The sequence below is a fragment of the Bos javanicus genome, chromosome 26 (assembly GCF_032452875.1).
Source record: "Bos javanicus breed banteng chromosome 26, ARS-OSU_banteng_1.0, whole genome shotgun sequence".
Classification (NCBI taxonomy): domain Eukaryota; kingdom Metazoa; phylum Chordata; class Mammalia; order Artiodactyla; family Bovidae; genus Bos; species Bos javanicus.
Genome location: NC_083893.1, coordinates 33,449,851 through 33,475,300, shown reverse-complemented (window position 1 = coordinate 33,475,300; position 25,450 = coordinate 33,449,851). Strand labels below are relative to the sequence as shown.

General features: G+C 45.6%; 1 protein-coding gene across 1 annotated transcript in view; it reads right to left on the bottom strand.

Moving 5' to 3' along the window:
* Positions 1–14,766, bottom strand: part of HABP2 (hyaluronan binding protein 2) — a 35,478-nt gene extending 20,712 nt beyond the window's left edge. Inside the window, exons 1-2 of the mRNA XM_061403533.1 lie at positions 14,591–14,766; positions 204–240 (exon numbers count right to left, since the gene is read on the bottom strand). Coding sequence (XP_061259517.1) covers positions 204–240; positions 14,591–14,659 — 106 coding nt within the window. The 5' untranslated portion in view covers positions 14,660–14,766. The remainder of the gene's footprint in view (positions 1–203; positions 241–14,590) is intronic.
* Between the last annotated feature and the right edge of the window lie 10,684 nt (positions 14,767–25,450).

Here is a 25,450-nt window from a genome sequence, read left to right as displayed (position 1 = left end):
ATCAGTCAACTCAAAATTGTGTGAAACACTGTTTGTGGACACATAAACACCCAGGAGTATATTTCTTTGGGGAAATCCTCAAAGGGGTCCAAGCCACTTCCGAAACATTGGACCCCTGGGGGCACACGCACACTCACATCCCTTTTCTCCATCCCAGAACCAGCCTGTGGGGTGAGCAGCCCCAGGGCAGTCTGCACACTCACCTGGGTCCGGCTCTGTGAGAAAAGACAGCAGGGAGAGCTGAAAGAGAAAATGACAGAGAGAGGAGCAAGGTTGAGTTCTCTGAGCTGGTTGGGCTCTTTCCTGAGCTCCCGTGAGCTGAAAGGGGCTGTTTTGGGGTCATAGCCAGGGCATAGCAGCACTAGGTACTTTCTGATGGCTGGGGGCATGGGAGTGTGGACTGGAGAGAGTGGTAGGGCCTATTTGACCACGCTCCCCACTCTTCCTGTGCTGGTTGAGCATCCGAAACATCCCTCTTCTCCTCAGTATGGATGCAGAGTGCTTGCACTTACCTGTTCCCAGGGTGAAACCTGGCTGCCCAGGTACCGACCGTTTTCTTAGTTACAGCGATCACCATGTATTGTGTGTCTCCTCTGCCTGACTATACACTGCTGCATTTAACTCTTACAACAACCCTATGAAGAGGTTGCATTAGCATCTTCACAGGTGAGGAAATTGAGTTTCAGAAGTCACACAGCTGTGAGAGGATTCACATTTATGCCCATGTCTAGGTGATTGCCTTAGACTTCTCTGGTGGCTCAGAGGGTAAAGAATCTGCCTGCAATGCAGCAGACCTAGATTCAGTCCCTGCGTTGGAAAGATTCCCTGGAGAAGGGAATGGCGACCCACTCCAGTATTCCTGCCTGGGAAACCCCAAGGACAGAGGAGCCTGGTGGGCTACAGTCCATGGGGTTGTAAAGAGTTGGACACAACTGAGCGACTGTCACACAACAGCTCTTTAAGGTTGGAGATGGACAGATGTTTAAACTCTCCAGTTGCTCCTCATTGTTCTTGGAACAAAATAGGAACACCTGCCATGACCTATGAACCTCATCCCAGACCCTTTTCTCCAAATGTTGTTTCTCTCCTGATGCTCCAACTAGACCTGGGTTCAAAATGGCACCAGCCGAGCTCTTCCCTCCTTGGGGCTTTTGCACTTGTTCCTTCCACCTAGATAGCTTGCCCCACCATTCCTCCCTTGCCTCCATGTCAGCTTGAATGTCATCCTCTCTGCATCTTTCCTGCCTCCCCCATCAGTATGACACACCCCAGTGGTTTTGTCTCTGCACCCATTCATTTCCTCCATGGTGCCCATTACTGCTTATAATTTTATATGTGTTTATTTGCATGTTATCTGTTGCTCACATCAAACTCTGATTCTCTAGAAAATCAAGGCTCTTTCTGTTTCACCACTGATGTATTTAGCCATTATCCAGCAGTGTTTGGCATATGGCGTGCCTCAACATAGGTTTGCTGAAAAAATAGATAATGGTAGGAATAGTGTTTGCGTTGTTCTTAAAATGATGTCAGTCAGTCAGTTCAGTCGCTCAGTCATGTCTGACTCTTTGTGACCCCATGGGCTGCAACACGCCAGGCTTCGCTGTCCATCACCAGCTCCCAGAGCTTGCTCAAACTCATGTCCATCAAGTCCGTGATGCCATCCAACCATCTCATCCTCTGTTGTCCCCTTTGTTTTTAAAATGCAGTACATCAAAAAAAAAGAGAAAGTGTTATTTATTTAATAGGTGGAATATTTCCTTTCAGTTAAATCAGAGATCAGCAAAAAAAAAAAAAAAATAGCTCTGAAGCTGAAGCCAGATTGTGTTTTTGCCAATAAAGTTTTATTGGAACATGGCCCCTCCCACCTGCTTGTATACTGACTTTAACTCTTTCCATGCTATAATGGTAGGACAGTTGTGACAGAAACAGTATAGTCCCAAATATTTCCTGTCTGGAACTTTACAAGGAAGGTTTGCTGACCTCTGTCTTAGGAAACAGGAGCTCCGTCTTCTGACAGGCTTCCCTTTGGTTCTCAGTGGCCAGGAAGCTGCTGTCAGTATGATGTATTTTCCTGGTACCCAGTCTAGGCAGTTTCGTATATTTGCTTCCTCCACCTCCAGCAGAAGCTTCAGTTTTCTGTTTCACTGTAGCACCTTCAGTCATTTTTGGGTAAAATGGTAAGAAGAAAGAATGCATTCGACATGGTGTATGAAGGGCACAACAGTCTAGACAAAAATGCTTATCCTGAATCTGCTCATGAAGAACATGACAGACAGAAAGCGTGGGCTTTCTGCAAAACAGCTAGCCTCAACTCTGCAAGCCTGTCAGTGTCATAAAAGATGAAAAAGATGGGAAGATTGTTCCCTGTTAATGAGACTAGAGAGACCTGACAACCAAATGCAGAGAAGGATCCTTGATTGGATCCTAGATTAAAAAAAAAAAAAAAAAACCCTGAAGAATATCATTGGGACTATCTGGAAATTTGAATATAGACCTAGGTTAGACAGTATTATTGTGTCAATGTTGAGTTTCTTGAGTGTGATAATGGAAGTGTGGTTTTATAGAAAATGCCTTTGTTCTAAGAAGGTCCTGAAGCAGGGAGTGGGATGGCTGCAATTTAGTTGCGAAGGATCCAGCAAAGCAACCAACTAACCAACCAACCAGCCAAAGCAAATGTGTGTACGTAAAATCAGGGCAGAAAGCAACATGGCAAATGATCAGTGTTGCATCTGTCTGGGTGAAAAATATTCACTGTATTATTCTTTCCACTTTTCTAGAGGTTTGACAAATTATAAAATAAAAAGCTGGGGAGGAGAAAGGATGCAGAAACAGAGGTCATTTGCTGCCCGGAGTGCGCCTGTTTTGGAGAGGTGAGGGCAGGTCGGCAGAGGAATGGCAGGCTCAGGGCTCAGGGTGTTTCTGGCCCTGGGGAGTGTCTGATGTTGATACCTCCGGGCTTGGGTGCCAGGTAGGTGCCAGAGAAGAGGAATGAGGGGACCCTGGAACAAATGTTACCCCCTCCTTCAATCTTATCCTCGTCACAGCCAGTCAGCTCAGCCTTGATCCAGTCCTTTGTCTGTCTCTTCATCCCTCCATGAAGCTGTCTGGAGGCCAGGGCCTGTCCCTCTCTACCGGCCTTCATCCAGGCCTGCAGGACTTATGCCAGGCCAGAGCCCCACATTTTAACTGGAAACTGGAGCCTGAGGGACAGCTGGGTGCTGCACTGCTCATGGCCAGCAGGTGGCAGACGTGCCCTTCGCAGGAGTTGGAACCGGAGCTGGAGCTCAAATGGAAACTAAACAAAAAGAAAGCAGGACCTTCCCAAGCTGGGGGCCCTTCAGATCCCTCGGGCTCTGGGAGTCTGAAACAGCTGCCTCCCAGCTGTGCACCCTGGGCTGATGTCAAGGGGTCCCAGGGGTCCGAAGCAGGCCCACTTATTTCGTGAATCACTGGATCCACCCACAGAAAAGAGGCTGTGGTGGAAACGTGGATACTGGCAGTCACACCACCAGGCTGGACCAAACCAGAAAGGCCACAAGAATCGCCAGTTGTTTGCGCCATACACCTGGATCCTGTGGCTCACCTGGGTGATGGCAGGGCATGGGGATTGTGAATAGACAGCATCTACCTACTTTCATCCCTATAATCCATTCTGTTCCTACAGAGAGAGACAGGGAAAGGATAAGAATTCTTATTCCTGGGACTTGTAAATCCAAAGAGGAAGATCACTAGTGCAAAACAAGGAGAATGGGGAGAAGGAGGGGGACAACTATGATCTCAGTTCACATTTATTAATACCTGACAGTTGCCAAGGACTGTGCTAAATGTTTTATGTGCATTTTGTCCCTTTTATTGCACATAATCTTTGATAATTGGAGTACTATAATTATGTCCATTGCAGACGTTAAGTTACCGAAAGTAACTCAGCTAGTAAATGCTGGAGCCAGAGTAGAATGGAGCCAGTCTTATGCCAGAGCCATTGTGTGAGGGATGAGGGACCCACCGCATGCAAGCATGATAATGAAGGAAGTAGGAGAGCCACCCAATCCTAAGAGAGGCAGGGCACTCTCTGGTGAAGAGATTGGGCCCCTGTCTTTGGAAAGTTTTTGCAGGTCCTACCCAGACTAGCTCAGGCCTGGCAGACACAGAAAGGGCCGCTAGGCTCCAGGGGCATCCAGGGTAGGGACAAAAGTCAGCTGGAGCCTCAGCCAGTTCACTGTGACAAACATGTTTCAGCAAACATCTCCACCCAGATCGAAAGGCGCACAAGCTACTGCCTGCTTCTTCCGTCATGTGTATCCCCAGTCTCACCATGGCTGAGTGCTCACAAACTGCCCAGCTCCTCTGAGAGAGCTAGGAATAGCTACTTCTGGTACGTGGGAAGGTAGACGTTTTGCAGTAGATTCAGTGAGAGCCCTTGAGATCCAACTGCTGGTCCATCTCTAATCAGGCTTTCACGATGGATCCATGCCTCAGGACTTTGGCCTTCCCCAGTTGGAAGGACTGATGCTGAAGCTTAAACTCCAATATTTTGGCCACCTAATGTGAAGAACTGAGTCATTGGAAAAGACCCAGATGCTGGGAAAGATTGAAGGCAGGAGGAGAAGGGAATGACAGAGGATGAGATGGTTGAATGGCATCACTGACTCAATGGACATGAATTTGAGCAAGCTCCGGGTGTTGGTGATGGACAGGGAAGCCTGGTGTGCTGCAGTCCACGGGGTCACAAAGAGATACGACTGAGTGACTGAACTGAACTGAACTAAACTGAGTTAGAAGCAAATTACTAGCAATGTTAACATCTCACCCCCTTACCCAGTCACCAGTGAGCATAATATGGTGTCTTCTAGGCTAAGGATAGTTTTGGGGGGAAGGCAGCTGGGGGGAGGGGGGCACAGAGAGAGGGATCCTGTGACTTACAGCATAATCTTCTTGGGGGTGGAGGGCATTGTGGTCTAATCTCTTCTGTCCTATCTTTAATCTAGTGATTATTTCAACACAGGGCTCTTCCTCTACTTTTGACAATTCTAAACCTTCTAGAAAACAAAACAAAAAAGCAGAGACTAAAAGTCTGTGTTGATGGTCTCTAGGAATTAACTATTAGGACATTTTCTCAGAAGGCAGAATGCTAAAGAATTGATGTTTTTGAACTGTGCTGCTGGAGAAGACTCCTGAGAGTCCCTTAGATAGCAAGGAGATCAAACCAGTCAATCTTAAGGGAGATCAACACTGAATATTCACTGGAAGGACTGATGCTGAAGCTGAAGCTCCAGTATTTTGGTCATCTGATGCAAAGAGCCAACTCACTGAGAAGACCCTATGCTGGGAAAGATCAGGGGCAGAAGGAGAAGAGGGTGTCAGAGGATGAGATGGCTGGACAGCATCACTGGTGCAGTGAACATGAACTAGGGCAAACTCCGGGAGATGGGGAGGGACAGGAGGCCTGGTGTGCTGCTCCATGGTGTCGCGAAGTCAGACTCAACTGGGCGACTGAACAGCAAGAACAACACAATATGTTCTCAAAGGACTGGGAAGCAGTAGAGCAAAGAGCTGGGGCTAGACCTGACCTCTGGGGCTAGAACCTTGGCTTAGAATGAGCCAATAGCGGAACAACCTTTCACCTGGTAGGTAAGATTGGAACTCATACCCCAGCCATCTCTTTCTCTCTGGATGTTCTTCCAAGCCCTGGTGGTAGACCAGATGTCACTACACACCAGGGAAGGATTTGCATTGCTCCTAAAGGCAGCTGGAGAGAACTGCATTGTGGCCATGTGAAGCTGCAGGGCTGGAAAGCGAGCCACGAGCAGGAGTGCACAACTCAGCAGGGCCTGTCCCCACTGCTGGACCAAGCGCTCAGTGTTGGGGTAAGAGGTGGAGGTGACAGAGGACAGGGGTTGCCAGTATTCCAGTCACCATTCCAGCTGCTGCTTCCTTCATACCATCCATCTGCTCTGGCCCCTGCCGCAAACATAAGCTATGTCCTGAGATGAACAATTATGCAAAGCCTCAGCCATTTTTAAAAAATTGTAAAATATATGCACCATACCATTGTTTCATTTTAACCATTTTTAAGTATACCATTAAGTGGCATTAATTACATTCACAGTATTATGTAACCATCACCACTATCTATAGCCAAAACTTTTTCATCATTCCTAACATATAAACTCTGTATCCATTAAATAATAACTCTCGGGCTCCCCTGATGGTCCAGTGCTGAAGAATCCACCTTGAAATACATGGGACACCGGTTCCAGCCCTGGTCTGGAAAGATTCCACATGCTTTGGCATAAATGGGCCCAGGAGCCACAACTATTGAAGCCTTTGCAGCTATAGTCTGTGTTCTGCAGCAAGAGAAGCCACCACAACGAGAAGCCCAAGTACTACAGCCAGAGAAGCCCCCAGTCGCCACGACTAGAGAAACCCCGTGCACAGCAACGAAGACCCAGCACAGCCAAAAAATAAGTGAATAAATAAAAAATTTAAAAATAACTCTCTTCCTTCCTCCTCCAAGCCCTCAGTAACCTTTATTGTACTTCGTCACTATGAATTTACCTAGTCTAGGCACCTTGTATAAGTAGGCAATGGCACCCCACTCCAGTACTCTTGCCTGGAAAATCCCATGGATGGAGGACCCTGGTAGGCTGCAGTCCATGGGGTTGCTAGGAGTTGGACACAACTCAGCGACTTCACTTTCACTTTTCACTTTCATGCATTGGAGAAGGAAATGGCAACCCAATCCAGTGTTCTTGCCTGGAGAATCCCAGGGACGGGGGAGCTTGGTGGGCTGCTGTCTATGGGGTCGCACAGAGTCAGACATGACTGAAGCGACTTAGCAGCAGCATGTAAGTAGAATCATACAATACGTGTCTTTCTATGACTGGCTTTATGTCACCACTATTCATGTTTTCAAGGTTCATCCATGTTGTAGCATATATCAAAATTTTTTCCTTTTTATAGCTAAATAGTATTCCATGGCATATCACGGTTTATCCATTCATCTGCTGATGGACAGTTGGGTTGTGATATCCTTTGCCTATATGAATAAGTCTGCTACGAACATTGGTGTACACGTAGCTGTTTGAGTCCCTAATTTCCATTCTTTGGGGTTGATATTAGAAGTGGAGTTGCTAGATCACGTTGTAATTCTATGTTTAACTTTTTAAGAAACCACCATGCTCTTCCACAGTGGCTGCACCATTTATTTCCACCAGCAATAAATGAGAGCTCTGATTTTTTCACATCCTCACCAATACTTGTTATTTTTCATTTTCAAAGGGTTCTAGGCATCCTGATAGGTGTGAAGTGGTGCCGCTCTGTCCTTTGTGGTCAAAGGAAATCTCATCCTTGCTTTAGCACATGAACTATCCATCCATTGCACATGCGCACTGCTATCCTAGCAGTGGCTTCACTGTGGCTTTGTTTTCATCTGGAGCTGGAGGGAAGGAGGGAAGGTTCTAATGGGAAAATTCGAGGCCAAAGGAGAAGCAGCATCCAGTGGTCCCTCTGGGTGGTCTCCTTCTTGGGACACTGGGCAAAGCTGTTTATAGGACCACAGTGATGAGCCAGGAGGTGAAGGGGAGCTGGCCCAGACCCTTTACATGCAAAGGAGGAAGCTCAGGCCCAGTGGGATGACGCACTCCTGTAAGGACATGAGGGGATTGGGCTGGGGAGGAAGTCAAGGCTGGATCCCTTCACTCTGAGGCAGTCACCTGTGCCCGACCCAGGGCCACCTACACCACCTCTGCTCAGTTAGCTGCGGACTGGACTGCACAGCATTTGCAATCGGTTGCTCTTCACATAAGCACTTGGTGAGAGATACTGGTGCAAATGGGTTATCGCAGGAGCTTGCAGGGAGGGAGCCGAAGGATCAGGCATGAGACCATCCAGTATGAGGAGGTTGGAGAAAAACACATTTCTGGATGCGATCATGCTCTTGGGAGCCCACTGAAATGGCAAATGAATGAACAAAAGAGTGGGTTGGCCTTGTGTCTGAGGCCCGCCACATGGGCACAAGCCCCAATATTCCCCTCCTCCGCCAGTCAGTTCTCAGGAAAAGCCCGGGGCTTCCCAGGGAGGTGGACTTCCCTGGTGACTCAGATGATAAAGAATCCACCTGCAATGCAGAACTGTTTTTGATCCCTGGGTTGGGAAGATCCCCTGGGAAGGGAATGGCAACACACTCCAGTAATCTTGCCTGGAGAATTCCATGGACAGAAGAACTTGGCGGGCAGGTTATAGTCCACGGGGTCATAAAGAGTCAGTCGCAACTGAGCAACTGTCTCTCTCACTTTTTTCACTTTCCCAGGAAACTAACTTCCCACAAATGGGAACCAGTTCCATCCCCGAAGCTGTCTTTACGTCTGTGTTTTCCCTGGTGTGGCATGTGAACTGCTGCTGGTATCCAAGTTGATTCGGGTGGTGCCTGGCCAGGGGAGACATCATGTCAAAACACAGCGTGAGAAAGCCATTTCCTTCTCAGTTTTACTGTAAGCTCTCCCAATCCCATAACAAAGACAGACTGGGGTGGTGCTGGTAAGTCCTTCTCCTCCAAAGTGAAGTATTAGTTGCTCAGTCATGTCTGCCTCTTTGTGAGATCATGGACTGTAGCCCACCAGGCTCCTCTGTCCATGGAATTCTCCAGGCAAGAATACTGGAGTGGGTTGCCATTTCCTTCTCCAGGGGATCTTCCCAACCCACGGATCAAACCCAGGTCTATCTCATTGCAGGTAGATTCTTTACCATCTGAGCCACTCTTCCTAATCTTCCCTCCTACCAAGAAGAAAGCAGAGTTCCGCGTGGAGTTTTAGAATGACAGCTGCAGCCAGTTGGAATTCAATATCATTGTTTCCTTTTCTTTGATTTTCCAATTTATAGTAGTGACAGTTTCCTTTCAAAATAAATCTATTTAGGTTGACAGAAAGTATTAAGAAACTAGTCTGGGCTTTGGCAAAATTTCTGAAGATGGATTCATTCATGACTAAAGTTTTGAAAGCCCTGAGCTAACGGGCTAGCCATCTAGCAAGACTTGATCCCTCTCGAGTTGGAAAGAAAAGCTTCAGGGATTGTTGGAGAAGCTTCCAGGTGGGAGTGACTTTTCCTCCTGCCTGAAGCTGGAATCTGAGGCCACTGTCCCTCTGGACACGTTCCATTCCACATTGAAGGTCTCAGTCTTTTCAGGGTAGTGCCTGTCACAGCAACCTCTAACACAGAGGTTATGAATTTGGGACCAGCATCAAGCCATCCTGGGTTTGAATCCCAGCTCTGTAACCTCACGGGGCAGCCATCTGTGCAGATTATTTAATTTCTTTAAAGCTTAGTTTGTTATCTGTTAAATGAGGATGACAGCAGTCCTTACCTCATGGAGCTGTGGGGAAGCTATACATGAGGTAATAAATATAAAGCACACAATATCTGACATATAGCAAAGACTTAATAAGCTTAATAAATACTTGCTACAGTGATTATTAGCCATTGTTGTCAATATGTTAAAAAAAAATTTTTTTTTTCAAATTATGAAGTGATTGAGGAGAGCTCACTCAGCAGCACAAACTCTTCCTGGAATTTGTTCGTTGGGTCACAAGCACGTCACACCAGCCCCCTCCCCCCATTTTTCCTGGGATCTTTGCCAAGTCCTAAGCCAGGAAACCTTGTTATATTAATTATGAAGAAAAAGCATGTTTTATTTAAAATCCCGGCTGCCGAATATTCTGGCATGCTGTTTCTTTCTCTGTGACAGCAGAATTGCTTTTGCATTTAGGAAACTCTAATGAATTGAAAATATAAATATATCTGTGCCTACACACACATACGATTTCCTGCAACCTGATTTCCCTAAATAACAGCGTACACTACCAAAGCTAATGAGTTGGACTTGTGCTTAGGATCAGGTTTTTTTAATATCTATAGGTACATCCAGTGCAAATCAGTACTTATCTTTTCCATAAGACTTTGAATAGGTTACACAGCATGAAGGAGGGATGTCTCCTATGCCTGAAAGAGACCCTGACATTCTGGAGCACTGAGGCTTTGAAAAGGGCGGTTTGTGTCTTCTCGTCAAAGCCCTTGTTTGGTCCTGGGGGCCATGCGGTTATGGATTCTTGAATTAATCAGACAAGGAGCCCTGTAACTTGACCACCCGAAATTGACTCTAATATTTCGGCATCCACAGTGTTTCTGAACAATAATCAGACAAGCATGCTCTCTGTGTTTCTTTCCTTGTTTGTCTCTCTCTTTCCAAGGTGGAACTGGACAGGTAATGTACACCCATCGAACAGAGACAGTGTCAAAAGTAGAGCATGCTGGGACCTGGGGGGCCTGGGGTCTTCAGTTTCTAATACCAGAAGCAGTAGTTCCTTGTCCCCTCGGTGTTATATAAGAATGGAAGCCTGTGTTACTAGAATGTCTGATTTTCAGGAAAAGCTGGGGTCTGTATTATTATATGAGGTGTCCTGATTCTCAAATGTCACCAGCAATTGAAAGGAAATGAAAACAGTCTTCAGGTTGAACTTTTACCTGACAAACAAAACATGGGCTGTGAGCAACATGCATCCCAAGCCACAGATTTGCAACCTCTTGTCTGTGCAGATATTTTTGTGACTCTCCACTAGGAGGATTCTGGAGCCCTAGAGTTCTTGAGTTTAAATTCTATAGGGTTTAAAAAGCTAAGAAATGGGAGCAAACACGCATTTTAATTGCAAGGCCCCCTGATGAGGATGAGCTGAGATGAACAGGGCAAGCCTGACAAGCCTCATCCTCTAGCTTCTGACCCTGGAAGAAGTCAAAGTGCATTACAGCTGAGCCCAGGAGCACCCCAAGTCACCCTCAGAACCGCAGCAGGAAAAGACGTCAAAGCCCTAGGGACAGGGCACATAGTCAAGCAAACCTCCCGTGATGGGTGAGGAGTCACAGAGCTGAGTCTCAATTCTGGCTGGGAAGTTAGGTCACCATCTTTGGGCTGGCTTCTCCTTCAGAAAATGGGAATAACAATATGAGATGTCCTGGGGATTTTGTTGTTTAGTCGCTAAGTTGTGTCCAACTCTTTTGCACCCCCGTGGACTGTAGCCCGCCAGGCTCCTCTGTCCATGGAATTTCCCAGGCAAGAATACTGGAGTGGGTTGCCATTTCCTACTCCAGGCAATCTTCCCGACCCAGGGATTGAACTTGATTGTCCTGCATTGGCAGGCATTCTGCACCACTGAGCCACCAGGGAAGCCCCTGTGCTGGGGACAGGTGTTCAACACTGACAGGTAAGGAAAAAACAAATCTAGACCAGACCAGGAAGGCACTATGAAGGATTCCCTGGAATCTATGGCAATATTTTACCCCGCTTTTTTGGGATCATGATACCTGAATATAAACCTAAGTTACAGATGAGCCCACAGAGAAGTCATCATAATGTTTGTGGTATAATCTGAATGCATAGGCAGATTTCCGGGCATCTCTCCAGTGGGCAGCAATGGGAGACCTGTGACTGCTTTTGTTTAAACTTTCAGAGGCACAAGGAATCTGTGCCTGACGCTTGACCCAGCAACGGGCCCCTGGTCTAAAAGCCCCCCATCCCTATAGGAAGGATCATACCCCTAAGGCCATATGTTGTTGTTTAGTCGCCAAGTCGTGTCTGGCTCTTTGTGTGTGTGTGTGTGTGTGTGTGTGTGTGTGTGTGTGTTTTGTGTCTGACTCTTTTGCGACCTCATGGACTGTAGCCTCGCCATGTTCCTCTGTCTATGGGATTTCCCATGCAAGAATACCGGAGTGGATTGCCATTCCCTTCTCCAGGGGATCTTCCTGACCCAGGGGATGAACCCAGGTCTCCTGCATTGCAGGCAGATTCTTTACCATCCGAATCACCAGGGAAGCCCCCCTAAAATTAGTTACTCAGTTGTGTCTGACTCTTTGTGACCTCTTGGACTGTAGCCCACCAGGCTCCTCTGTCCAAGGAATTCTCCAGGCAAGAATACTGGAGGCTGTATGGACCAAAGAAATCTCATCCTCAGCCAGGGCCCCAGGCAAGAGGCCTTATCCAGACAGATGGAAACCAGCCATAGTCTGAGACTCAGCTCTGCCACCTCCTAGTTTGAGAACACGTTCCTCAATTTCCTGCTCGGCAAAGTGGAAGCAATAACGGTACTTCTTTCTTTTCTTTTTAAACTTTTTACTTTGTGTTGGAGTATAGCTGATTAACAATGCTGTGATAGTTTCAGGTGGACAGCCAAGAGACTCAGCCAAGCATGTACATGTACCCATCCCCCCCACATTCCCCTCCTGTCCAGTCTGCCACATATCATTGAACAGAGTTCCCTGTGCTATACAGCAGGGACTTGGTTATCCATTTTAAATATAGCGGTGTGTACATGTCCATCCCAAACTCCGTAACTATCCCTTCTCCCCATTCTTCCCCCTGGCAACCATAAATTCATATTCTAAATCTGTGAGCCTATTGTTGTTTGGTAAAAAAGTTTATTTGTATCATTTCTTTTTAGATTCCGTTTATAAAAGCTGTGACATGCTATTTATCCTTCTCTGTTTGGCTTACTTCACTCAGTATGACAATCTCTAGGTCTGTCCATGCTGCTGCAAATGGCATTATTTTGTTCTTTCTTCTGGAGAACTCAAAAGCCAATGCCTCAAAAGCACAGCGCACAGCACACAGGATTTCTCATTAAATGGGAGTTTGTTATTACTACCTACGTTGGGGCAGGAGAAGCCACCCTGTCCATCCGGCTATGTGGTTCCTTCCTTCCTGGTGATGTCTCAAGCTCTCTAAACATCCGAGTGAGTTGGCCACTTTCCCCTGTATCTCTGTGTATTGGCCTATGGAATGCAAGCCACTCTCCCAGTCACCTGGCTGGCATGCATCTGGAGTAAGAAAACATACCAAAGCCCTGAATCCTCTCTTTGGAATTGACTAAGCTCGTTGCCTAAAGGCTAGTTCTCATATTTTCTCTTTTATCCATTATTGACTTACAATTTCATTGCTAACCCTAAAAATTCACTAGGGCTTGCAAAATGAGAATTTGGGGAGACTGTTATCTTTTGCTGAACTTCAAACAGACTGCATCCACTCTCTTCCTTGCCTGCAAATTTTAGGATTTAATTTCTTCTGAGTGGTACTTTCCCTGGGCCCTTTGTGAGTCTAATAATTTCCATCGCTTTTTTCTAGACCTGTGCTATTTCTGTAGGGTCTTAGCCTCAGACATTCAACAGCAATCAGTGATGTAGAGGGTTTGATAACGACTGATCATTGCAGCCACACCACACACACACACACACACATACACAAGTTATCATTGGGAAAGAAAATTCTTTCCAAGATGAGTCATTGGCAGCTTAATATGGTACTAAGGTAGGTGTCTGTGTACAGTTTACGAAAAGGGGAGGAGAAGCTGCTGTTTTTAAGGCATGCTAATCAGAAAGCCTAAAATCTAATCTGCTTCCTGCAGATTAGCTCTATGGAGTGAAACTGGAAATAAAATGCGAAGGTATTTAATATGATGACTGTTATTTCAGTTCTCATTTGTTTCTTGTACGTTACTCACCACCCCCCTCCACCCTAACAAAGGTGAGCCTTCTTTGATTTTTATAAAGAACTCGTGTTCACTTTGGAAATTTCAAGGGAAAAGAGCTCACATTTATTGAATGTGAGCATGCATTGCCCCGCTTAATCAGTCACGACCCTTCCCAAATCTGGGGGAGATTATCAGTTGATTTGCAGTAGAGGAAACTGAGGTTCACAGAGATGATGTTATTTGCACAAGGATCCACACCCAGAATGTGGCGAAGCTGAGATTCAAACCCTGGCTTCCAAGCCCACACTCCCACCTCAGACCACCTCCAGCATGGAACTTGAGAGGTGTGAGGTCTGGTGAGGACCCCCCTCATATGCCCACAGAGACCCAGCTAACAGTCTTGGACTACAAGGGCATGAAACAGGAGCAGACACCACCATACCTCATCTGCTCCCTAATGTCTTGAGTCCCCCATGTGAGAGCCCCTGATGTAACTTTCCTTCTCCACTTACCATGACCTCCTGGGCCCCTGATCACCTCTGTGCCCTGTTAACTACAGCCACAGTCACAGGTTGATGCAAGAAAAAGTCCTGCTTGCGAAGCTTCTCTCCAAATTCGATCCACCTAAGTAAAGCTGTTGCCAGCAAGATTCTCCTCTAGGGTCAAAGTAGGGGGATTCTTACCCTATTGTCCCCCAAAGAAGCTGGAGAACTGGGTATGCGTGTCAGCATGTACAGAGAAAGAGTTGGTAGCTTTCAGTGGCTTCCCAAAGGGATCTCTGGGTTCACATCAGACAAAACATGCTGCCTTAGTGGATTTTTTGGCTCCGATTCCCTTAGTTGGAAGTTGTTCATGGAGACTGCTCCAAGATGACTCAAGTCAATTGCATGGCTTCATGGAACTGGCCACTTAATAGCAACCAACATGAAAGACCTGCTTTAGAGCTCAAAATCAGGACATATTCGACCTGGCAACACCAGTCTTTCACAACTAAAGTTTCTCATTGCTCCTGGCCCAGTGGGTTTGGTCTTCCTAATAACCTCAGAGCCTCTCAACACCAGATATTTGAAAAGAACACTTACCCCGAAGGCTGTCTTTCCCGCCAGAACCATTAACAGCAGAACATGGAGATCAGACATTCTGGCAAACATCTTTGTAGTTTAAGAACTCTTGTTTTGCTCTAAATACAATTTCTTTTGTTGTCTCTGCCTTTTGGGGGGAGGGGGGAATGTCAGTCTCCCAGGATTCAGGAACAAATGAAGAGGATGCAAATTATTAACTAGGCATCAAATACTGTTTAATGTTTAATGTTTTGCAAACCAACTATCTTGATTAAACAAATGGTAACTTTGGGGCTGGGCTGAGTCATGGGGTTGGTTTCTTTTCTGGAGAGAAAGTCTCCAAAGAAAGCAGCAGAGATAAAGTGCCCCTGGCTCCTGGGGGTGGGGGCGGGATTGCCAAGGGTTCAGTGCAGAAGGCCCCACAGTTCACTAGCATCTCGGTTGCAGGATAAAAGCCTGGCCAGAGTGAGGCTCCTGCCACAGGCCTCTGACATTGCTGACTCGATCAGAATGTTAATAGAGATCTGATTCATCAAATCGCTAACAGAATTAAGGCATGGATAGGCTCCTAATAACATCACGCTTTATATTCATGAAAGATAAATTAAAGGATGCAAAACTGCTATTGACAAACATTGATTCTAGGCCCTTTGAAGCATTGCCCACGATTGCTTGTTGGCTTCAAAGTTTTCTTTTAAATTTCATTACATAAGGCTTTAACTTTTTAATTATTTTTTTTCCCTTTCATTAGAGTCTTTCTTTGATCAAGAGAGGGGGAAAAGTGCCCACGGTGCTCATATCTGGGGCCAATTGTTTCTTACAGTCTTTTTTACCTACACTGATTGCAGGTAGCGCTATAAAAGCAACAGTTGCCTATGAAGCGTGGGTGCTCATGGATACAATTGATCTCTTTAGTAGGATCGTTGTGAGCTTCTACAAACACCTAGCTGCCCACAATAACCTCTGCAAGGGCTCCAGGAATCCTCTCATCTGAGCCCTAAATCCAGGGTCTAAAATCCTGCTGATGACCAAGGCAGGTGCTCAGCTGGCTCACCTGTTCGCCCATCTGCCATCCCTACTTGGACATGCACTTAGACACCTGTGTGGCTGCTTCCACCTTCAGAAGCTGGGTTGCTTGTCATGGAGGGCCCCACACGTAGTAGCCCAGGAGAAGACCAAAGTCAGTGCCCCAGTCGCCAGAGAGATGGTCCTTGAAGAACAAACCATCGAAAAAGAGCAAACCACCAGAAAGACGGTCCTTGAAGAGTAAACCATCAAAAAAGAGCAAATTACAAAAAAAAGACAAACCATAATTTGTCTTCTGTTCACTTATTTTTTCTCCACTCTGTTTTAGGCAGACAGCAATTCATTCCTGGTCAACATTCATCGAATCCCTATAAGATAAGCACAGTTTCCTGGGAAAGATCTTTAATCTTCCCTTATTAGTCCCCAATCTCCCTTGCTTACTCAGTTGTGTCCGACTCTTTGATCCTACGGGCTGTAGCCCGCTAGGCTCCTTTGCCCATGAAATTTCCAGGCAAGAATACTGGAGTGGGCTGCCGTTTCCTATTCCAGGTGATCTTCCTGACCCACGGATTGAACCGTGTCTCCTGAGTCTGCTGCACTGCAGGCAGATTCTTTACTGCTAAGCCACTGGAGAAGCCCCAGCCTTATTCCACTCCTAACTCTCATCCTGACTCTAATGCTGATCACTCTTTAGCAGATTCATTTAGGTACCCATCTAGTTAATCCAACTTTCCAATTTCAGCCCAAACATTTCTTCTTTTAAAAAATTTTTATTATTTTTTTCTACCTAATTTTACTTATTTATTTTTGGCTGTCCTGGGTCTTCATTGATTTACGCGAGTTTTCTCTAGTTGCAGTGAGCAGGGGCTACTCTTTGTAATGGTGTGCCGGCTTCTATTGTGGTGGCTTCTCTTGTTGCGGAGCACAGATTCTAGACACTTAGGGCTTCAGTATTTGCAGCATGGGGGCTCAGTCACTGTGGCACACGGGCTTTGTTGCTCTGCAGTGGAATCCTCCTGAATCAGGGATCAAACCTGTGTCCCCTGCACCGCCAGGAGGATTCTTATCTACTGTGCCACCAGGGCTGTCCCAAACATTATTTCCTCAAAAGCCCTACATGAGTTTTTCTTTCACAACACTTATCAAAGCTGCAATTACATACTTATATTACTCTTCCATTAATATTTGTTTCCCTACGGCCCCCACTGGACTGAAAACTCGTGTGGTAGGCACTCTGTTTTATTCATTATTGGATTCTTGGTGGGGATGCCTGGCACTTGCCTGGCTCGTGATAGGCATTCAGTAGATACACCATGAATGAATGAGGAAAGGAATAACCACTTTCTTACAGTGGTTAAGTGACAGCTGGACACTTTTTAACCCAGGCACCATAGATAGCATAGCCAACTCAATGTGAAAAGGAAAACTGGGTATGAAAAAAAAAGCCAAAGCATTGGTACACTTGTAAACATCCTTCAGTTTATTCATGGACACTACATGAATATTCACTGGTTACCTAGTGATGATCTGCTGTGAGCAAGCGTTGGCCACACTGGGACAGAAGAGTCGGACATGAACTTTGCTCTTAAGGAAGTTTCTTGCTGGTTAAGGGAGAGTTAGGCAGACCGTGAAAGGGTAAGCAAGTTAATTTTAATAAGTGGAAGAAAAGAATAAGTCTAGAAAAGAATGAAACAAGGTGATCAGACAGAAATCTTTGTGAGTGGGAGTCTTCCATAGACTGTGAGGTGGCGATGGTAGAGACAGTGGCTAAGTGGGGTGTAGACAGCGTTACTGGTTATCTGGTCATGGAGCAAGGGTCAAAGAGGCAGTGTGCACAAAGAGGTTGCTGCTTTCCAGACTCAGAGCTGGAGGCTTCGTAGTATCAGCTCAGACTGTGAAAGGCGGAAATGGAAATTTCAGACAAGTCAAATCACTGAATCACCCACGTGACATAGGCTTTTCTTTTAACCTCCACAGCCTCATGTGAACTAGCGACCTTCTGACTTTGTGGAGAGATTCCCAGAAAACAAACCAGAAGCTTCTCTTCCTGTGTCAACAGGAAGTGACCTGGTGAGTCTGTTGTTCACCTTTATAAACAGAATCTGGATTCATTTCCCTGACATGTACTCTTCCTTTTATCTCAAGCAAAAAGTGAACAATTGTGCTCTTTGTGTAATAACCGCAGGCCTCCCACATATTGTCTCAGTTCCCTAAAGTTTTGTTATCACAACAGTGTGAAACCGAATAAACTTCTGCTTATAGCCCTGAAAGAGAGAATTCTCTAAAAGATGCTTAATCCTTTTAATTTGGTGGGACAAAAGGACTAGTTTATCATGTGATATGGCTTTATCCGGGGAGTTGATTCAAACCTATCTGGGATCTCTGTTTTTTAAGTCCAAACACATGAGACTTTACCTCTCATCCCGGCGGAGGTTTCAGATGTGATCAAGTCAATCTATTCTCTAGCGCTCTGGGTGCTGTTTTCTCACGTGTAGGGTTACGTGTTGCTGGTGAGAATGTCTGTCCTGCCCCGGGAGGCCTTGGGACTCTGGTTCTCTAGCAGGCTGATTCTTCCACCCTAAGGGAAGTATCCCTCATAAAATGCCCTTGCTGGAGACCCAGCCTTTGATGGACTGGGTTACATGACATCTGTTGGGCCTGGACTAACCTGCTTCATGTTTATTATTTACAAGTAACAGCTCTTCCGGCTAGGCCTTCAGTATGGGGAGGTAGTGGGCATCGGGGGTAAAGAGCAGCAGCCCAGACTTGAAATTGACGTGAGCTCTGGCTCAGCCACGTCTCTGCTTTGGACAGTGGGCCAATCATTTCCTCTCTCCGAGTCTCAGTTTCCTCATCTGTGAAATAGGGATGCCGTGGTTCCTCCCTCATGGCATCACCATGAAATATACATGAGAGAATAAAGGTAAGGCATTAAATGCAGTGTCTGGCATAGAGCCAGAGAAGGCAATGGCACCCCACTCCAGTGCTCTTGCCTGGAAAATCCCATGGACAGAGGAGCCTGGTGGGCTGAAGTCCATGGGGTCACTAAGAGTTGGACACGACTGAGTGACTTCACTTTCACTTTTCACTTTCATGCATTGGAGGAGGAAATGGCAACCCACTCCAGAATTCTTGCCTGGAGAATCCCAGGGATGGGGGAGCCTGGTGGGCTGCCGTATATGGGGTCGCACAGAGTCGGACACGACTGAAGCGACTTAGCAGCAGTAGCAGCAGCACCTGGCATAGAGCAGACTTTGCAAAACACACTGGCTTTAGTATCAGAAGTCTTTTCATAGGATGCTACTTGCTGAGCCCCCAGACCCTCAGAGATGAAAGGACCTGTGTTCAGTGAATCTAATCCCCAACCCAGGGACAGAATGACTGTATCCTTGGGGTGACTCTTGTCTTACTGTTCTCTCTAGAACAGGGGTCAAAAAACTTCTAAAAGTGCTAGATAGTAAAAATCTTAGTTTTTTTCTAGACTTCCAGTTTATGTTGTGAATCTTCAGTTCTGCCATTTTTACACAGAAACAGCTGCAGCTAACATATCCAGCACTCCACATCCACAGTTCCATATCCACAGATTCCACCAACCACAGATCAAAAAAATTTTTTTTTGTTGGTCATTTTAAAGTATTTTTTTTTCTAATTTTATTTTATTTTTAAACTTTACATAATTGTATTAGTTTTGCCAAATATCAAAATGAATCCGCCACAGGTATACATGTGTTCCCCATCCCGAACCCTCGTCCCTCCTCCCTCCCCATACCATCCCTCTGGGCCGTCCCAGTGCACCAGCCCCAAGCATCCAGCATCGTGCATCGGACCTGGACTGGCAACTCGTTTCCTACATGATATTTTACATGTTTCATTGCCATTCTCCCAAATCTTCCCACCCTCTCCCTCTACCACAGAGTCCATAAGACTGTTCTATACATCAGTGTCTCTTTTGCTGTCTCGTACACCGGGTTATTGTTACCATCTTTCTAAATTCCATATATATGCGTTAGTATACTGTATTTATGTTTTTCCTTCTATTTTAAAAAATATTCTAGACAATTCCAAAAAGCAAAATTTGAATTTGCTGCTTGCTAGCAATGACCAATATTTACATAGCATCTACAATTATTTAGTTTGCACAAGTTCCAAGAGTTGGTGATGGACAGGTAAGCCTGGCATGCTGCAGTCCACGGGGTTGCAAATAGCTGGACACGACTAAGTGACTGAACTGACTGACTGACAACTAATTATATAGCATATTCTTTGTATTAACCACTGAAATGGTTGGATAGCATTACTGATTCAATGAATATGAATTTGGGAAAACTCTAGGAGACAGTGAAGGACAGGGAAGCCTGGTGTGCTGCAGTCCACAGGTCATGAAAAGTCAAACTGAACAACAACATTTATATTAGATATTATAAACAATCTAGAGATGATTTAGAGTATACAGGAGGATATGTGTAGGTTTTATGTAACTACTACACCATTTTTTATAGGATACTCAATTGCACTCATTTCACACGCTAGTAAAGTAATGCTCAAAATTCTCCAAGCCAGGCTTCAGCAATACGTGAACCGTGAACTTCCAGATGTGCAAGCTGGTTTTAGAAAAGGCAGAGGAACCAGAGACCAAATTGCCAACATCCGCTGGATCATGGAAAAAGCAAGAGAGTTCCAGAAAAACATCTATTTCTGCTTTATTGACTATGCCAAAGCCTTTGACTGTGTGGATCACAATAAACTGTGGAAAATTCTTCAAGAGATGGGAATACCAGACCACCTGACCTGCCTCTTGAGAAATTTGTATGCAGGTCAGGAAGCAATAGTTAGAACTGGACATGGAACAACAGATTGGTTCCAAATGGGAAAAAGAGTACGTCAAGGCTGTATATTGTCATGCTGCTTATTTAACTTATATGCAGAGTACATCATGAGAAACGCTGGTCTGGAAGAAGCACAAGCTGGAATCAAGATTGCCAGGTGAAATCTCAATAACCTCAGATATGCAGATGACACCACCCTTATGGCAGAAAGTGAAGAGGAACTAAAAAGCCTCTTGATTAAAGTGAAAGAGGAGAGTGAAAAAGTTGGATTAAAGCTCAACATTCAGAAAACGAAGATCATGGCATCTGGTCCCATCACTTCATGGGAAATAGATGGGGAAACAGTGTCAGACTTTATTTTGGGGGGCTCCAAAATCACTGCAGATGGTGACTGCAGCCATGAAATTAAAAGACGCTTACTCCATGGAAGGAAAGTTATGACCAACCTAGATAGTATATTCAAAAGCAGAGACATTACTTTGGCAACAAAGGTCCGTCTAGTCAAGGCTATGGGTTTTCCTGTGGTCATGTATGGATGTGAGAGTTGGACTGTGAAGAAAGCTGAGCACCGAAGAACTGATGCTTTTGAACTGTGGTGTTGGAGAAGACTCTTGAGAGTCCCTTGGACTGCAGGGAGATCCAACCAGTCCATTCTGAAGGAGCTCAGCCCTGGGATTTCTTTGGAAGGAATGATGCTAAAGCTGAAACTCCAGTACTTTGGCCACCTCATGCGAAGAGTTGACTCATTGGAAAAGACTCTGATGCTGGGAGGGATTGGGGGCAGGAGGAGAAGGGGACAACAGAGGATGAGATGGCTGGATGGCATCACTGACTCGATGGATGTGAGTCTGAGTGAACTCCGGGAGTTGGTGATGGACAGGGAGGCCTGGCATGCTGCGATTCATGGGGTTGCAAAGAGTCGGACACGACTGAGTGACTGAACTGAACTGAACTGACCATCTATGGATTTTGTTATCCACAGAGGGTCCTAAAACCAATCCTCCCCAGACACTGAGGGATGACAGTACTAATACCAACAGCAAGACTATGTTTCAATAAAACTGTATTTACAAAAAAGAGCACCATAGTTTGTGGACTACAACTCTAGGAGAGAGTCCTGAAGATGTAGCCAGAGCACTGCACAACTGGAGGGGCCCTGGCAAACAATGGAGACACTTTGGTAAACGTGGGAGGGGACCCCGGGCTGATGACACTGCTGTTCTCAGTGTTTGGTGGTGGTGGTTTAGTCACTAAGTCATGTTCGACTCTTGCAACCCCATTGACTGTAGCCTGCCAGGCTTCTCTGTCCATGAGATTCTCCAGGCAAGAATACTGGAGTGGGTTGCCATTTCCTTCTCCAGGGAATCTTTCCAACCCAGGAATTGAACCTGGGTCTCCTTCATCGAAGGCAGAATTTTTACCAACTGGACTACAAGGGAAGTCAGTGTTTACTCAGAAATTATTCTTCCCAAATCCCGGAATCATCAGAACTTCTTTGTGGGATGGGAGGACTAAAGATCATTTGTCATTCCTTCTATAAGAATTTATTGAGCACCTACTATGTGCCAGGTGACAGACCAGGTGCCAGCTTTATGGAGTTACATTCCCAGGACTATCCCCACTCAGAGTCACATGGCTGATCTTTGGCTAAATTCTTCAGGTCATCTCTAATCGTAGACAACATCCTGCAGGGACATGTCACTGCTTCTTCTCGTTGTTCCCAAAGACATCTGCCTGACTCATTCACTTCCAGGGGCACTGTCTTTTGGGGGGAAGGGGGATGGCTTGTTAACTTGTCATGGGGCAGTAACCTTCCCCTAGTCTGCCTCACGCCCCCTAGCATGGTCTAGTATGTTCAGATCATTGTAAACTTGTTGATACCACATACACACTCCATTCTCTGGCCTGAAAGATACTAGGGTGCTGCCCACCTTGTTTGTGAAAAGAAACCAGCATTTATGGAGCAGTTTCTGGGTTACAGGTACTTTTACTATCTTGAGCTCATACAGTCTGTGTAACTACCCTGCAAGGTGATTCGGTCCATTTTGCAAATAAAGAAACTTGAGAGATTCAGAGAGGTTAAACACATTGCCCAAGGTCACAGAGCTTGAGGCAGAGCCAGGTCTGAAGCTCTTCCTGCTCTACTGCATGGGCTGGAGACTCTCGGGGTGGTGGTTTTGCCCTTAACCCCGAGCCACATTGGAACTTACTGACGAAAACAGCAAGTCTAAAAGTAAAGGTTGCCCATTGCCTCACCAATTTCCATGTCCACGTCTTCCTTACAACTACTTATTCTTAGGGATGTCACTGTTGCCACCAGCAATATCAGCCATTTGTTTTAGGTTGGGTTTCCTGGGAAACAGAGATGTTGAGATTTGTGGGCAGGGAATTTGTTGGGAAGTACTCTTAGGACCAACACCCATGAGGAGGGAGGGAGGCAGAGGGAAAGGTTGGGCTGTAAGGCACTCACAACAGAGACGCATTTCATGAAATGTTCTAGAGCTGAGATGGTCTCCAGTGTTGTCCTGCCATGAGCCAAGGGGACTGGGACTTTGTACTGGGACCATCTTGTCATGGAATGGGGGCTAACCCTGGGAGATAGGGCTGAGCTTGGGCAAGGCAACCCTGGTTAAGAGTAACTCTCGGAGAAGAACTCAGCTGAGAGCCCCTGGCAGCCAATATCTGGCCTCTGAGAGAAAGGGGGCTTCATTTGGGAACTGGGGATCTGGTGGTACCCTCTAGAACACCCACTTCAACCACTAAATGGGAATTTACCTCACATCCCTTAATCCAAATATCCAATTCAGGAAACCTGAATGGCCCAGTCAAGTTCTGAATGAAGTTCCCTAGTCAACACTCGGTCTAGTCAGAGATGGCTGGAGCCACAAACATGGGCAGACTGATCCGGATCCGTGGGATAGACAGTGACAGATGTTTAGTTGAGCTAAACATCTCAACTTGATATTGAGTTGAGATGGAGAAACCAGAATGCTATTATAGGAATATCAAGGAGAATATCAAGGAGAAAACCAGAATGCTATTATAGGAACCATAAACTCTACATAGTTATTAAGCAAGCCAAGTTACAAATTTATAGCTAAACTCCCCATTGGCCAAAGGAAATTGAAAGCCCTGATCATTTGGCATGATTTTCATGATATTTAAATCAATTTTATAAGAAAAATTTTAAAAAATTCCCAAGACCAATTCCAGGTCAAATTTTTTGTCTTTTATAAACCTTATGATCTGATGAACACAAGTGGGAGTTAAGTAAACGGGATGGGGAAACTCATGGTCTCTCTGATGATTCGAATTCCACGTGGTCCGTCAGCATCACCCATGAAGGGCCTCTGTCTATCAGGCCAAACCAAGAGTCTGGATGAACCCATGACATAGATTTGCTTCTTTTTCTCAGAAGCAGGTGTTGAGTCTCTAGCAGATAGTAGGTGCCCAAGAAATGCCAGTTGGAGGACAGGAAGAATCAACAGCTTTTTCCAATCCTCTCCATTTTAGAAAATGGCATCAGTGTACACATGACTTTTCAAGTTGGAAATCAACATTTGTCTCTTCCTCTTCTTCCTCAATCCCAAAAGGTCAGCATGTTTCTACCTCCAGAATGCATCTCAAAGCCTTCTAGCACCACCCACCCTAGTCTAAGCATGTGTGATCTCCTGCCTAATCTCTTGCAAAAGCCCCTTTACTGCTTTCTCTGTTTTCACTCCTGCTTCCTCTTAAATTCATTTTCCACCATATAATAGTATGTCTTGTAGAAAACGGATTCCCAGGCGGCACAGTGGTAAAGAATCTGCCGCCACTGCAGGAGATGCTAGATTAGGGTTTGATTCCTGGGTTGGGAAGATCGCCTGGAGTAGGAAATGGCAACCCACTCAAGCATTCTTGCCTGGAAAATTCAGTGGACAGAAGAGCCTGGTGGGATACAGTCCGTGGGGTCATAAAAGTTGGACCCGACTGAGCACATATGCACCACCGTTGTAGAAAAGCCTAATCCAGATTACATCATGCCCCTGCTTAAAACTCTTGGATATTTTCTTTTTGCACTTAGAATGAAAGCCAACATTCTTATTGAGATAGATACTGTTTGATCTGGCTTCATTGTGGGTTCTTCTCAGACACACAGTATTCTCCATTCATCTCAGACACACAGTATTCTCCAGAAGACCATGCATCTGTCATGTTTACTGCCCTAATTTATCCTCTGGCCCACAGTCTGGTATGGAGTGTTAATATTTATTCGTTGGCTGAATGGATGAATGAAGAGACAGTGGGCAGCCATGCTAGATCAGGTGCCAGAAGCCTCTCTTTCGGCAAGGGCTCACCATGGACTCCAAATCCAGAGCTCCTTCCCTCTTGCCAGAGGGATCCCTGGTCTTTGGCTGTTGGTAGTTCTGGCTCCTGTGATCTATAAGGTTTGGAAAAATGCAAAACCACTGAGATGCAGTACAACTGTATAACCTCCAAACACAATGCAACCCATTATGTATTAAACACCTGAAGGTCTTCACACAACAACTGATCTATTTGTGCTTCTTTCCTTTCTTTAGTCTTTCAGTGAGGCTTCGATCTATCCTCTTTCATTTTAAATCTCCTCTGCTCAGTGGTTATCTATGGCAGAGAGTGTGTTTTTTCCCCCAATCTCTCCCATTCCATCAACCAGTTCTACAGAAACAGTATGCCCCTTGACTCTCCAGCCTCACAAAGAGCTGTCACCTGGGCTGTGTAATGCTTCTTACTTTAAGTGCATCTTTGATTTATTAGACATTTTTGAATAAAATTCTGCATACATTTTGTATGTTGGAAGGTTTCTCTACCCTTCAACATAACAGACAACCTGAAAGAGAGGTGGGATCTTGATATATGGGTGTTCTTTTCTGTACAGACTTGCCAGTATTCTGAATAGAGGGTGCAGTTATATTTTGAAAATCCTTCTCTCTTTAGGGGAAGGCAGATCTCTGAACACTTCTCCAAAATGTATATCTTCTAGACCCTGCCTGACATTGACATCTTTCCG